We start from the raw sequence: 13323 nt of genomic DNA, 5'->3' as shown, positions 1-13323 counted from the left end.
CCAGAGCTGTTCCATCATTGTCTTCCCATGACCCACCATGGCAAATCCAACTCTCCTGGTTCACGAGGGGTACAAGAGAGGGAGCAGCTGCTCCCTGGTCAGAGCAAAGCTGGTTCCTAAAGAAAAACTCCTAACACCTTTAAGGTTTGTCTGGGCTACATGGTGTGTACATGTAGCATAGGTGGCTCACGTAGTGCAATCCACCCAAGAAGCAACTGATGTAAGACTTAAGAAAGGGGAAAGGAGAGAGACTGGATTCTCACGCCTGTCTTAGTGCTTGGCTTCTCTGCTCACCCCAAAATGCAATTCTCTGAACACACAGTGTGTGCCAGCACTGCCACAGGGTTGTGGAGAATGTGACTCCAGAGAGCACTGACAGCCGGCTGAATTCCACCTTCCCACAAGCTCCTTAAAAACAGTATTTGTTTCAGTTATTATTTATTTATTGCATTGAAAGGATATTTGATTTACAAACACACATAATGATATTTCTTACATTTTTACAAAGCTTTAGAACAATAAAGCTATTTAACATAAATATGATTTTCATTCCTCTGATCACCTATTATTTATAAATATTTACTTTCCATTTTTTTTGCACTGGTTCCCAGGTCTCTGTAATTCCTCAGGCTGACAGCAGCTGTAGCTTCATCAGAAGAGTTGTTCAGTCACCTTCTTCACTGGAGCTACTGGACTTGTTACAGCACTGTTGTCCTGTGACAGTTTCTCTTCTTCCACCTTCCCCTCCTGAATAATCATTTTTAGAAAATGCTTCCCAGCATGAAACAAACACTTAATGAAGATCCATTCAAACTATTCCTGCACCCATTTGTGGTGAACTCCTTTGCTGTAATACTGTGTTGCTCTTGGGGAACATTTCCTCTTATGTCCTATGTTTTCAGATTTCTTGTTGTTTTTTTTTGTTTGGGTTTTTCTTTCTTAATGAGGTCAGAGAGGTGTCATCATAGTAATATGGATAACAAAGTCCAGAGTGGCTGAGGAATGTACTATGACCAGATTATTAATACTCAGAAACAAAATGAGGTTTTCTGGAACAGGTGAGTGGTTATTGTATTTTAGAAGAAAGAAAGAATGATCAAACTTAACAAACTGACAAAAACAAACACCATTTTAAGGAATCTGTGATCTTCTTGGCAGGTAGGTCGTGTTTTTAGATAATGTTCCACAGAATCAGCGAATGAGAATTTCTTTGGTTTGTAACCGAGTTGATTTCGTGCCTTGTCTATTCGGAAAGTGTGAGTTACGGTGACATTCCACACCTAAAAGCCAAAAGGACAGTTATAGCAGTGACTTTAATATCCAGACTTCTAGAACTTGCATGGAAATATATCAACAATGATACTACAATGGAAACAGAACAGAAAACAGATCTGCGCTGCAGACAATCGACATGATCAATTCTCTTAATGAGAATTTGAGTCAGAAATATATAAACATTATTTTTTAAAATATATTTACCTCATTCCTTGTCAAGAAAGGTGTAAAGCTAAAAACTGGCTTTAGTATCAGGTGCAGATATTCCATCACAGTGGCTGTGAAATAGAAATTACTTAATGAGACATCTGGATAACAATAAACTGAGACAATGCTGGCATTGTACATCCTGTAATTTCTACTGGTAAAAGGCACTGTTTAATTTATAAAGTTCATGATGAGTTTATGAATAGCCTTTAAACTTTATCTGGTATAATTAATACCACATGGCACAAATTATTATTCTCAATTAAAATAATGTTAAGTTAAATAATTCCTGCAATTTGGGCCCCTGTGTTTATAAAACCACTACGTAGCTTCATAGGAATAAAAAAATCATGCAACCCACAATAATTAAGAATGTATTTTATTTTTTTTTACCTGCTATATGAACCAGGAGAACAGGAATATGTATCCAAGGTTTCCTGTAGCCTAATTTTTCAAACTAAAAATGGTATAAAAAGAAAGAATAACAGAGAACTTTTACCAAATTGAGGGTGCCAATGAGGCATGAAAGTGAAAAAAATATAAAAGAATGTTGATAAAACTTGTATCTAAACTTTTTTTCCCAGCTAATCTTCCTGTCAATACAAGTAATAAGAAACGCAATTGAAGCCCACTACTCATTTTTGGTGCCCACCTCCCACCCTTCATCTGCAGTTGGACAGTAAAGGCCAATAAAAGCCCATTTCCAAAGGGGAAGTGACCCAGACTGGAATACTGAATCACTGTTAAATACAGGCCAGATTTTCTGCTGCAGCCATTTTCTGGGATGGCATTGCAGGATCAAAACTTTGTCATGGTCCTAGAATCCCAGCCTGATATTTCTGAAAATATAGCATTGTCTCTTTTTAGCTTCTAAGATAAGATTCTGAATGAGCTTCCCCTCTGTGCTGCAGCTGATGCCAGGACAAAGAGGACGTGCATGAGCATGAAATGCTCTGTCCTGCAGAAGGTTCTGCACCTCCCAGCTAAATCCTCTCAAAGCAGTAAGGCCAAACTTCACAGTTACATGGATCCAAAACTTCCCTTAACACCAGCAGAACTTTGGGATATGCAGGGAAAACAGGACTGAGTTTAATGTTAAGTGATTCAGTAGTTTATGTGCACTGAACTTCACTGAGTTGGTCTGGTGTGTCAGTCAGTGACAGGACTTGTGCCCACGTGGTGCTGGGAGCTGCAGGGCTGTGCAGTACGTACCAAAGGCACGATCCACTCAGAGAAGATGACATTTTCACCATCGTGGATGTAATAAGCCTGACCACTCTGGTAAAGAAGCAGAGAAAAACAGTGACAAAACTGTGCACAGGATGGCATTTTCGGTCTCTCTCATACCTACCTACCTGTCATGATTTTGTGAGACTGTGGTAACCCCACACTGGTGGTAGAGCTCATGATGCATAACCCTGGTGTCGTGTGGATCAGAGCTCAGTTTTCCTCAGCAGCACAGCTCTTGGAGCATTATGTTTTTCATGATGTGCTGGGCACAGAATTACCTTTGTGAGTGCAATGGAAGGGGCAGCACTGATGGCATTTAACAAACACAGCTCTGAGGTCGAGTTCCAGCTGTGCTCTGAATGAGGATTCTGAGTACCAGGAACACGTGAGTACCCAAGCAAACCTGGGACTGTAGAAATGACACAACCTAAAACATCTGTGTGGCTTCCAAGCACTGAACTCATTGAGAACACATGGAGAGGTGTTCACCTGTGTCAGTACCTCCTGTCTGTATGTTCCTACCAACCCAAATAAATCTGGGACCCTCATGAACTGTGAATGCAGCAGCTGCTGCACCATTGTCAGTTCTGTAATGCCTCACAGTCCTCAGACTGGTGTTGCAATTATGACCAGTGGAACAAAAAGAAAAACCTTTAAAATTCAACTGGAATGCCTCAGAATTGTTGGTCTAAATTTTATGCATCTAGGGTCAGAACCTATTTTCACGAGAATAACAGGATACATAGATTTGGTGAATATATTAAGCTAGTTAAAAATACACTTTTCTCCAGTAAGCCAGGAAATTATGTATTTTCAAACCAAACAAAACCATCAACAAAATATGAGCGAAATGTATTTGCATTTGCACTGTCTGTGTGCTTGTGGAGCTATACACCATTTTAGAGAATTTAGCATATGACTTTTTGGACACTCTTTGATCTCAAAACATCAAAAATTAAACCTGTTTGAGAACTCAAGCTACTAGGACACAATGATTACACAGTTTACTTACAGCTACGTAGCCCTTCTCAGAGGTGAGAGCCTCAGCAGCCAGTAAATGAGCTTGCACTAGATTTCCTATGTGAACCCAGTTCATCTGGACTTTGTGATTCCCAAACTTGAAGTTTAAAAGTCTTCGCTGGATATTTATCTGTAGAAACAGGAAACATGAGATAACTACATTTTTCCTTTATTATGCACTATAATATTGATTTTGTCTCAACCCAAATACTCGGAATTTGCTGTATTTGTGTACAATTACAGCACAAGAAACGTGCCACAAGAGAAAACCCAGCTAGTGGGTGGTTTTGGAAATCAAAGACAGTTGCACTGATAGGCAGTGGCAAAATATAGTGACATTTTTTGGCATAAACTAAAGTGCATATTTGAAAGACAATATTTCCATTAAATGTTAGGGATGGGAATCTAGTTCTTTTACCATGGTATTTCAGCCTTCCACTTCTCACTGAGAAGTCCAGCTCGATCCTGGCCCGCCGTGCTGGATTCCTGCTAGTTGTTACCCTGCACCACATCACCTGTCCCCAAGCTTTCACCACATTCCTGCAGGAATGGGAAAGAACTGCTACCAAGGTACTACCACTTGTGTTATGGCCTTACAACTACTTGTGGTGTCCTCCAGAGCTGACTACAAACCACATACGGCTACTCGAGGCAGGTGCCGCTGCTCTTCTGGTCCGTAGATGCCCGGCGGGCGAAGCACACACGTGTGGAGCTTGTCCCCTCCTTGGAGAGAGAGCAACAGGTGACTCAGAATGTGATGGCAACACATGGCTGACACGTTTTGTCTGAATTTTACACTGTCAAAATTAAGGCTCTTTTTGACTGTTCTGTGTGGTTCGGCTTCCTGGGAACTTGATTTCATTTCTGTGTGAAATTGAATTCAGTAGCAGCGACAGACCTGAGCTTAGCAGCCTGAAAAACCTTCTTGGGATTACAAGGAGAACCCATTGGACAGTGCTTACAAATCGGTGTTATCAGAACAGCTAATTATCCACCAAAGAAAGGAATAGAAATAAATAAATCCTTATTTCAGTTATACTATTGATAAAAGAGCAACCAGAGAAAGGAATGCCCATCAGCGCTCCTAATGACAGAATAGCCCCAAATGCTTTTTATGTACCTTTGAGTAAAGTTCCATTAGCAGCAAGAACCATTTGGTCTGCAATGGCCTTGGTTCTGGAATAATGATTAAATTGCTGTAAGGAAGCAGAATAAGATAATTATTGAATCTGTAAAGGCAAACTTACTGTTTATGACTGACAACATTTCAATCTAGTCAGCTCACAGATACCAGCTGAGCAAAACAAGACTAGAAATAGTAAGATTTAGTAAATATATAGTTTGTTTATGACAAAAAGCAGACTTACACTTTAGTAGCACAAGTTTGGCTTCAGAGTGAATTTAAGTCCATTGGTATTTACTTAACACACTTTTTGTGCTGAATGTACGGAGAACATCTGCAGTAAAACAACTTCTGCTCTGGGAACAGCCTTCACACAACCCACCCCCTGGAGCACAGTAAATGCCACACCAGCCCATGGACTAAGTACCTTTTCCAGTGGAAAATATGGTACAGTTTCTTCATCTCCTTCTTCAATAGGATTCCCTCCAAACACCACATTCACTGTACTGGTATATATCAGTCTAGGGATATTTCTTTGTTTGCAGACTAAAGTGATACAGAAAATAAATTATTTTAAAACAAAACAAAAAAAAGAGGTTGGAATAACTGAACTGGCAGATTTTCTTTTTGAAAACAAACATTATAATTATAGGAAAAAAAGGTAACATTTTAATGTTAATGTTACCTTATCATTTAATATAATATTATCTTCCATTCAGCTGGAATTTTTCATCCCAAATATGCAAATATTAAACATTGTGGTCACCAAATGTCTCATGATGAGGTACCTGCAACTATCATATCACAGGATTGCAGTCATCAACTGGGTAGAGGAATTATCTTGGTGGAGGAAAAATTCCTCCTTGAGGAACCTTCCTTAAAACACGTTCATTTTACAGATTGAATACAAAGGAGATGAGAACATTTGTTGTAGCACTGCCTTTGGGGCTGCTCTGGGGAACAGCCACTCCAAGGCCACCGGGTCACCCCTGGTTCCATGAGCTGCCTCTTGCACCCCCCTTTGATGGAACACGAAGTCCCAGGAGCACGGGCCAGCTCTGCCCACAGAACTGCCTTTGTCCCAGTCTCTTCACAGGTGACAAACGATGAATCACAGGAAAACACACCCTGCTAGTGTATAATCAGCCCTGCTTTAAGTACAAAGGAAATTAATGTTATTTGCAAAACAAAGACCTAATTACGGATTCCAGTCTTGTGTAGGTAAGACACTGTAGCTAAATTATGCTGTGTATCTGTCATTGTGAACTTGAATAATGTAAATTTCTTTTTTGTTTCGCAATATTCCTAAAGTTGAAGTGAATTAAAATGCAAACTCAGGAAATTTTAGAATTTCCAGAGCAGTCTGTCCTGTTGGCTCATTGGCTCATTTTGAAAATAAGAAGTGTTAATTATTGTTGTAAATATTTGGGAAAAAATACAATAATTATTGTATTTTTACTATTAGTAAAATGTAGATGAGCAGGTTCTGCTCCTCCCAGCGTCATGGCTTGCTGGGAGCCTAGGGAGATTTGACATGACATATTTCTGTGGGTTTGGAGGTTGGGAAAGGAAGAAGGGAATATGTGGCAACTCCTTCTAACTAGTTTAGAGTTTTACTTCCCTTCTATTCAATTTCTGCATTTTTTCAGTAATAACACACAGCAGGAAAATTAGTCTAAATAAAAACTGATTCTGCTGTTTTGCTGCCTTTTTTTTCCCCATTTGGTTTTTGAGGGAAAAACAAAGAGAAGGTAGCTTTGGTATTTACAGTACACTTAGAAAACGTTCTTTCTGGAATTGAATATACTGAAAGAGATCTACTGGCATCTTCCAGAGACAGTAGTTAAAACTCAGTGTATAATAAAAAGGGAGCACAGTAAGCAGAAAGAATGGAAGGTTTTCTGTATTAATGTGATAAAATAATAGGAAAATATACTTACACATCTATGGTGTCTGTTACCTACTGTTTATGACACAACAAACAGTACAACAGCTCTCATGTTATTTCTACAAGGAAAGAGGATAACACTTCTCCGTTACATAGAGTAAAGGGAAAAAATAACCAGTACATGGAGGAGAGCTGTAGTTGGACTGCCAAGGAGTGAAGTCCAGGTTGAAAATCCACCCCCAGTTCAAAGCAGTGGCAAATCTACCAGCTTTAATGGGACCTGCACACTCAGGTTTACATTGTGCTCTGTGACAGGAGGGAGAGAAGAACCTCATTTTACTGCCTGATCTCCACAGGAAACATCCAGTTAGAAAGTTCTTTAATTCATGGTTTGGATCAGATGCAGAGAAAGAAAATCTAGGTACCTACCATCAATTATTATTTTTGTGCCACCAACATTTATGGATTCAATCTGATCTTTCTTTTGAAGCTAGAAATAGAGTTTGCACAAGATTTAATTAATCAAACAAGACATTTACAATATGATGGTTACAGTTGCCAGATCTAGAATAGCTGAGGTCTTTTTGTGATACGTTACAGTTCTGTCTGTCTGACATACAGTGATTTCTGGCAGTTCTCATTTTTATTGTCCTGTTCAGTGTATGAGCAAAGAAAGTTGAAAAATGAAAGATAAAATGCATCTGAAAGGAAATAATAACACTGCAATATTTTGTCACACCCCAGATAATCCATGATATAGAAACAAGAATTACGGGCAGGGATTATGCTCCCTGAAAGCTTTCACAAGTTTTTGTTCCAGTGGCAATCTGTCCTGTTCCTAGAAATAAGTTAGTAGGTTCATGACTTTTTTGGTAACACCTTCTGTGACTATCACTGTTACTCAGCGTAACATATTGATTGTGGTCAGTTTTCTCAGTTTCTACTTTTCACAGGGGTTTCACACCAGTGTTAGTTTTAGAGCAGTGCTGTCACTCTTCTTCAGATCAGAGAAAAAGGCTATAACTTCTTATCCAAGATCTTAAATCTATGATCTCATTTTTCTAGAATATTTTGTAGTATGTTACTTTCACACTTTATTATTTAAAGAATACCTCCCTTATTTCCTGTGTGGATGACTTAGCCTTTATAACAACTTCTGTCTGACATAAATATTGTAAAATTACATTCCTTGTGATGTGCAAACAATTTCTTTTCTTTCTCAAAAATAACCAAAGGAAACTTTAGGAAAATGGTACTTGCTTGTTCTGATCCCGACATTCCGCATGCAGCTACATGGAAAACACAGTCCACTCCTTCACAAGCTTTGAACACTGCTTCATAATCCCTCACATCACCCTGTAAAATGAGAAAATAATGGATTTTTGACAGGTAGAGCTCCTTACGTTCTCTATAGAACTTTATTAACTATGGCTAGTAAGAAAAATCTAAAGGTATTTTGGTCTGTTTTTCATAGTACTTAACAATTAAATAAAATATTATGAACAGGCAGTAAAAGCAATGACTAAGAATTTTGCCAGTATTTTGTTGCAAAACAAAGATGACTCTTGTTGGCTTCAATTATAATGCGTATTTTCACGCTTAGTCCTGCAGCCTCCATGCTGGCAAAACTCGTTCGACTTGAATGGGAGCAGCAAGTGCTCGAGGGCTGGAGAATCCAGCCCCAGGGGCAATAGTCACAGCAGCAGGGGTTCAGCTTTTTGCCTTGGAACCACCAGATAAGAAAACCCTGTGATAATGTGATCTGTGCTGTCTTCACAAATGTCTTTTTATCCATCTAAGGCTCGTTTGGTGCACTGTGACTTTTAACTACAGTTTTGTACAAGAGTAAAAAACCCCGTACAATCTATATGTATTTAATACTTTATTTAGTGTACATTAGTGTACTATAATCACATTTGTAAAATTCCATATTCCACTGAGCACATCTGTATCTAGTATTAAATCCTATGATGGGTTAGAATATTATATTGCATTTTTGTATACCAGGCAATACTACATTAACAGTTCTCCCCATACATACAGATAACAATAAAAATATAGTACCTTTGTTTTTAGAATTTAGATATTTCAAAATAATAAATATTATTTCCTGGAATGAAATGATAGAATAACCCCAAAAGAAACAACTGAAGGTAATATTAAGAGCTAATCTAATCAGTCTTTAACTCTTAACCTTTTTTCCTGAGGTTGCCAAAGAATTTCACAAATACAGCTGACTTACACTTTCCACGCTCAGTGCAATGCCACAGGAGCTAACCAGTATAAACATCATTAGCCATCTCCAAATCACTGCTCAAGGCTCAAACCTCTGAAGTCACTTACTGATTCATTTATTAGGACTCTGTAGTTCAATTTTCCAGGTAACTCTCCTATGCTTTGTAATATTTATTCTTTTAAAATTGATTTATAAAAAAACCCGCTGTTTTAGAAGATCACTTGTGAGACCTCGAGTCCCTTTAGAAGATGTAAATTGCCATCAGTCTACAAACTTAAATTATGTGGATGTACAGCATTAACATATCAAGCTTACAGCATTTGAATGGTTCCTCAATAATACTTTATCCCTCTTCCATATTCTGTAAAAGTTGTTTATGAAATTGAACTTTAAAACATCCTGGGCCAGACAAGAACTGCTTAGCCTGGTATCTGCTCTCCCCAGCATCATCCACCTCCCTTCTGCTGCCCCAGAGGGTGATGTAGCCCAAAGGAGAAAATGCGGCATCACAATGACAGTCTGCAGGACCGAAGTCCTGGGATCCCTTGCAGCTTTGCCATCAATTTCCCAGTTCCAGCGGGGCTGGCAATGCTCCTACAGTAAATGCACAGAGAAGATGACCTGAGCAATACCCTGGGTTTAGCCAGAACTTGTGTGACATGACAGGAGCACCCAGAAAGTGCCCCCAGAGCCAAACCTGAGCACCTGGAGCAGCTGTGAGAGGTACTGGGGAACGTGTCCTCCACACATGGCAGTGAGCTGTCGAATACCGGACACCTCTCATGTTCCCCTTTTTTCAGACACAGTAATTCCTCGATTTGTTCAAAATCAAAAAGAATCAGTGCTCATAAATGGGTGCTGCAGGAAGAGTGTGAACAAGGCAAGCAAATGTGATGCTTTCCCCAGAATGCTCTTCTAGTCTTGACGCATTTTCATTCAGAAGATTTCTTGAGCCTAATTTAATTTATCTATTCAGCAGTTTGCAGTGGAGGTAATTTTTTCTTGAGGTTTTGTACATGCCTTTTACCCACTGCATGAAAAGCCACATCATTTTGTTTGTACTGAACTGACTCCTCATTCTTGATGGCCCTTCCTTCTTGTGCTGGAAGGACAGTGAACAATGCCACTCACAGCCTGCAGAGCTCTCCCGCTCCTGAGTCACCACTTTCCCAGCCTGGAAATCCCAGTTTCCTCAATCATTCTCTGCATGGCAGCCGTTCTGCTTTTGTTATCCCTTCTATTGCCCTGTCTTGGCTTTCACCTTTTTACTTGAAATAATTCCCTGTGCAGGAACCTTAGTCCCTTCATTGTTGACTGCTTCCCTGCAGCGCTGAATGGCACCTCCCAACAGAGCAGCACTGGGACCCTGTTAGCCATCCCTTGATCACGTACTTATGCATGCAAGAACCTTTTTCCACCGCTTCTTCTTGTCCTGAAAGGCTTTTCCATCAATGTTTTAATCAAAGGTCCTTAAGAGGAAGCCTCGACAATGAGTGTTAGACGTGTAACTCCAACATACCTTGAAAAAATCCGCTCCGCTTGGGATTTCCCATTTAGGCTTCTGCACGTCAAACAGCACGACAGCAATTCCCGAGCTAACAAGGGCACATCCCAGATTGTATCCCAGGTAGCCCCCGCCTCCTGTGACCATTGTCCTGCCGCTCCTGGGAGCCAGCGGCCCAGCAGCCTGGGTCACTTGGCTCTCACAGCGGGGGCTGCTGGGGAGCTCTTCTGTGGATACCTCTGGCATCACGACTGCAACAGAGAAGATCTCTCAAAAATTCCTGTGTAATGCTTTGGGGGCTGGGTAATTTCAATTACTTTCACATTACAATGCTCCCATACTAGTTTTATTATCTTAGTATGTTTAAAATGTCTAAATTCATAATTCTGGTGATGGGCTTTCTATGGGTCTGAATACTTTTATATTCCAAGATTTAGTCTTTTCCTTATATCCCTAAATTTCATATTATATAGAAATGAAGAGAAATTACAGGATTTTAGAGCCATTATAATTACCTAACCTTAACAGCTATGGCATTTTTTAATGCTTGGTTTAATCAAACATTTTATCCTTGAAAACTCATTAACTTCTGATATATTACTGCCATATTGATGTGATCCTACTAGTCAGGAAAAGAAACAAAGACTTTAGATAGGGAATATAAGAAAGGATTCATTCTACTCTTAAAATCAACTTTATTTCACATTTGGGTCTTCAGCGATGATAAAAGTTTGTTTCCATTTAAAGCTTTTCTGGTTATACATTAAATATATTTAGTTTTCTGTCCAGTTCTCACTAACTTTTGACCATATTGTTCTCAGTGGGGCATTCATAAACAGCTAATCCAACAAAGGGCAGAAGAGATAAGCCATCTGCCCTGTGGGTTCATCTACTTGGGAAACCTGATTAGAATATCATTCTAGGATAATAACTCCATGGGAGTTACCCATCTGTACACCTTGTTCTGTATTGCAAATTAGTTTATTCTACCTTAATAACCTGTCCAAGAAATTTAATTTTCCCACACAGAGAGCCCCTGTTGTCCTGATTCCATGCTTGGCATTGGCACGTTGGGATCTAGGCTCTTGTACCCCCAAACAAAAATCCAGAAGAAATCTGCAATCAGTCATGTCACCATAAAGCGAGAGCCCATCGAGGTGCCTGCAGTCTAGTACAGGAATATGGATCCAATCTTTGCAGATTATTTTGGTTTTCTCATAGCTGGAGAGCTCCTCATATGAGAGGAGCCTCACACTTAAGTACCGTTTGCTCTCAGCCATTTACACCTGGCTTCAGCAGAGCTCAGGCAGAAATGGGGCACGGCTGGTAGGTGGCAGCTCTGTCACTTCCAGGGTGACAAATTCTAGAAAAGTAACACAAAATGCAGCCACAGCACACAAAATTATGGACCACTTCAGCCACTGATTACTTAGTATTTTATGATTTTGTGATGTTCTTATTTTATGTTGGGTTTTTGATTTCACACACAAGAAAGGACCATATTCTCCAAGCTTTAACATGGTTTTAACACCAATGTCAGTTCACTCAATCCAGTAAACTGGGTGGCAGAACTGTAAAACACAAGCTCCTTATGTTGAAAAACATCCTGACATTTCAAAAATGAAAAATAATCCATGTTTCCAAACAAAATTTAAATTACAACTAATGCAATCCAACTAAAACAAGCATGCTGTCCTGTTCAAGCAAGGAAACAAATTTATATCTCTAGAGTACGCTTTGCAGGAATCTTAAGCCATATAAAATTCTTTTGCCTTGTCTTCTGAGAAAAAGCATCTTTCTATACACTGTAAGGAGAAGTAAAGTCAAGTTTATCACATATATTACAAAGACATTTGAGAAATGGTATATATTTGAATACTTGTCATTAATATCACCTTAAGGTTTAAGTAAGCTGGAGGTTGCATAAAAAAGTTTAAAGTTTTCTAGAAATCTTTCTTAAAAAGCACTAAAAGCATTACTATATTAATCTGCTTCATGAATTTAGAAAATTATTTTCAAATTTTGAACATACTCAATTTTCTTTTTGAAAATGCTTCTTTTCAGAATCAGTAACTCTCTCTAAATTTGTAGGAGCTGTTCTAATTTACTAATGTATTCTGCATGATGAGCATAGCCACATCTCATGCAGCACATGTAGTGTGAGTTGCTCTTAGCTCCCCTACTGTCATTTCAAATATCAGCAATGCTCCAATTACTTCCCATAAAAAGTTAAAAGTCAAACATCAGATTTTTTAAAATAGCTAAAGAAGTAGTAAGTACCCTTGGTAGAATCCTGCTGTCAGCGCTCTCCCAGGCCTTCCTGTCCAGGTAAGAGGTGAGATGTCTCTGTGCTGGGCAATTTGTGACTCAAGGGCATCAGGTGCTCTCAGGCAGACACAGAAGTTCAGGTGTGCTCAGGCCTTTTGCTGTTCCTGCTCCTTTGTAGCCGGTGGTTGGCTGGGAGCCAAGAAAGGGCAGGGCTTAATTTGTACATAATTTACGTTCCTTTTCAGGAAAAAAAGTAAAAATTCTCCACATCAGACCATCCTCAACAGGACGGCGCCTCTCACTTACCTGGTAAAAGTGTAAGACACTACACAACACAAACATACCGTTGGTACCATTGTTCTGTAGATAAACTACTAGAGAAGAAACAAAAATCCTGTTTGGCAGTGCTACTCAGCACTTTCATCCCGACTTTTCTATCTCCATCCCCAACCCAATTTTGTATTTGCAGAGAGGCTTGACTGTAGGCACAAGGGTTATTCTCTGGCTTCCAAGATGAATGAAGATAATAAACTACCTTGTACACAACAGATCAGGAAAAGGTGATGGACTGT

The 13323-nt window shown here is 39.4% G+C and overlaps 1 protein-coding gene across 1 annotated transcript; it reads right to left on the bottom strand.

Annotated features, from left to right (window-relative positions):
* Positions 1-1076: 1076 nt before the first annotated feature.
* LOC120759730 (putative short-chain dehydrogenase/reductase family 42E member 2) lies at positions 1077-10729 on the bottom strand. The gene is made up of 11 exons (XM_040079307.1): positions 10499-10729; positions 8004-8099; positions 7173-7233; positions 5283-5401; positions 4853-4928; positions 4373-4455; positions 3725-3862; positions 2695-2760; positions 1876-1939; positions 1480-1553; positions 1077-1280 (listed from the first exon to the last, which is right to left on the bottom strand). Exons 1-11 carry the CDS (start codon positions 10727-10729, stop codon positions 1077-1079), a joined length of 1212 nt encoding a protein of 403 aa, XP_039935241.1.
* Positions 10730-13323: the final 2594 nt, after the last annotated feature.

Source organism: Hirundo rustica, chromosome 15 (assembly GCF_015227805.2).
Source record: "Hirundo rustica isolate bHirRus1 chromosome 15, bHirRus1.pri.v3, whole genome shotgun sequence".
NCBI classification, from domain to species: Eukaryota; Metazoa; Chordata; class Aves; order Passeriformes; family Hirundinidae; genus Hirundo; species Hirundo rustica.
Note: the sequence above shows the minus strand (reverse complement) of the source record. Positions and strands in the feature narration are given on the sequence as shown.

What these genes read in the sequence shown, in the direction of transcription:
- LOC120759730 (XM_040079307.1), bottom strand. Translation starts at nt 10,729, where the DNA reads ATGCCAGAGGTATCCACAGAAGAGCTCCCCAGCAGCCCCCGCTGTGAG. An exon ending in CATATTTTCCACTGGAAAAG is followed by an intron (nt 4,929 to 5,282) that starts GTACTTAGTCCA and finishes GCTTCCTTACAG; the next exon opens with CAATTTAATCATTATTCCAG. An exon ending in CTTTCTTGACAAGGAATGAG is followed by an intron (nt 1,281 to 1,479) that starts GTAAATATATTT and finishes TTTGGCTTTTAG; the next exon opens with GTGTGGAATGTCACCGTAAC.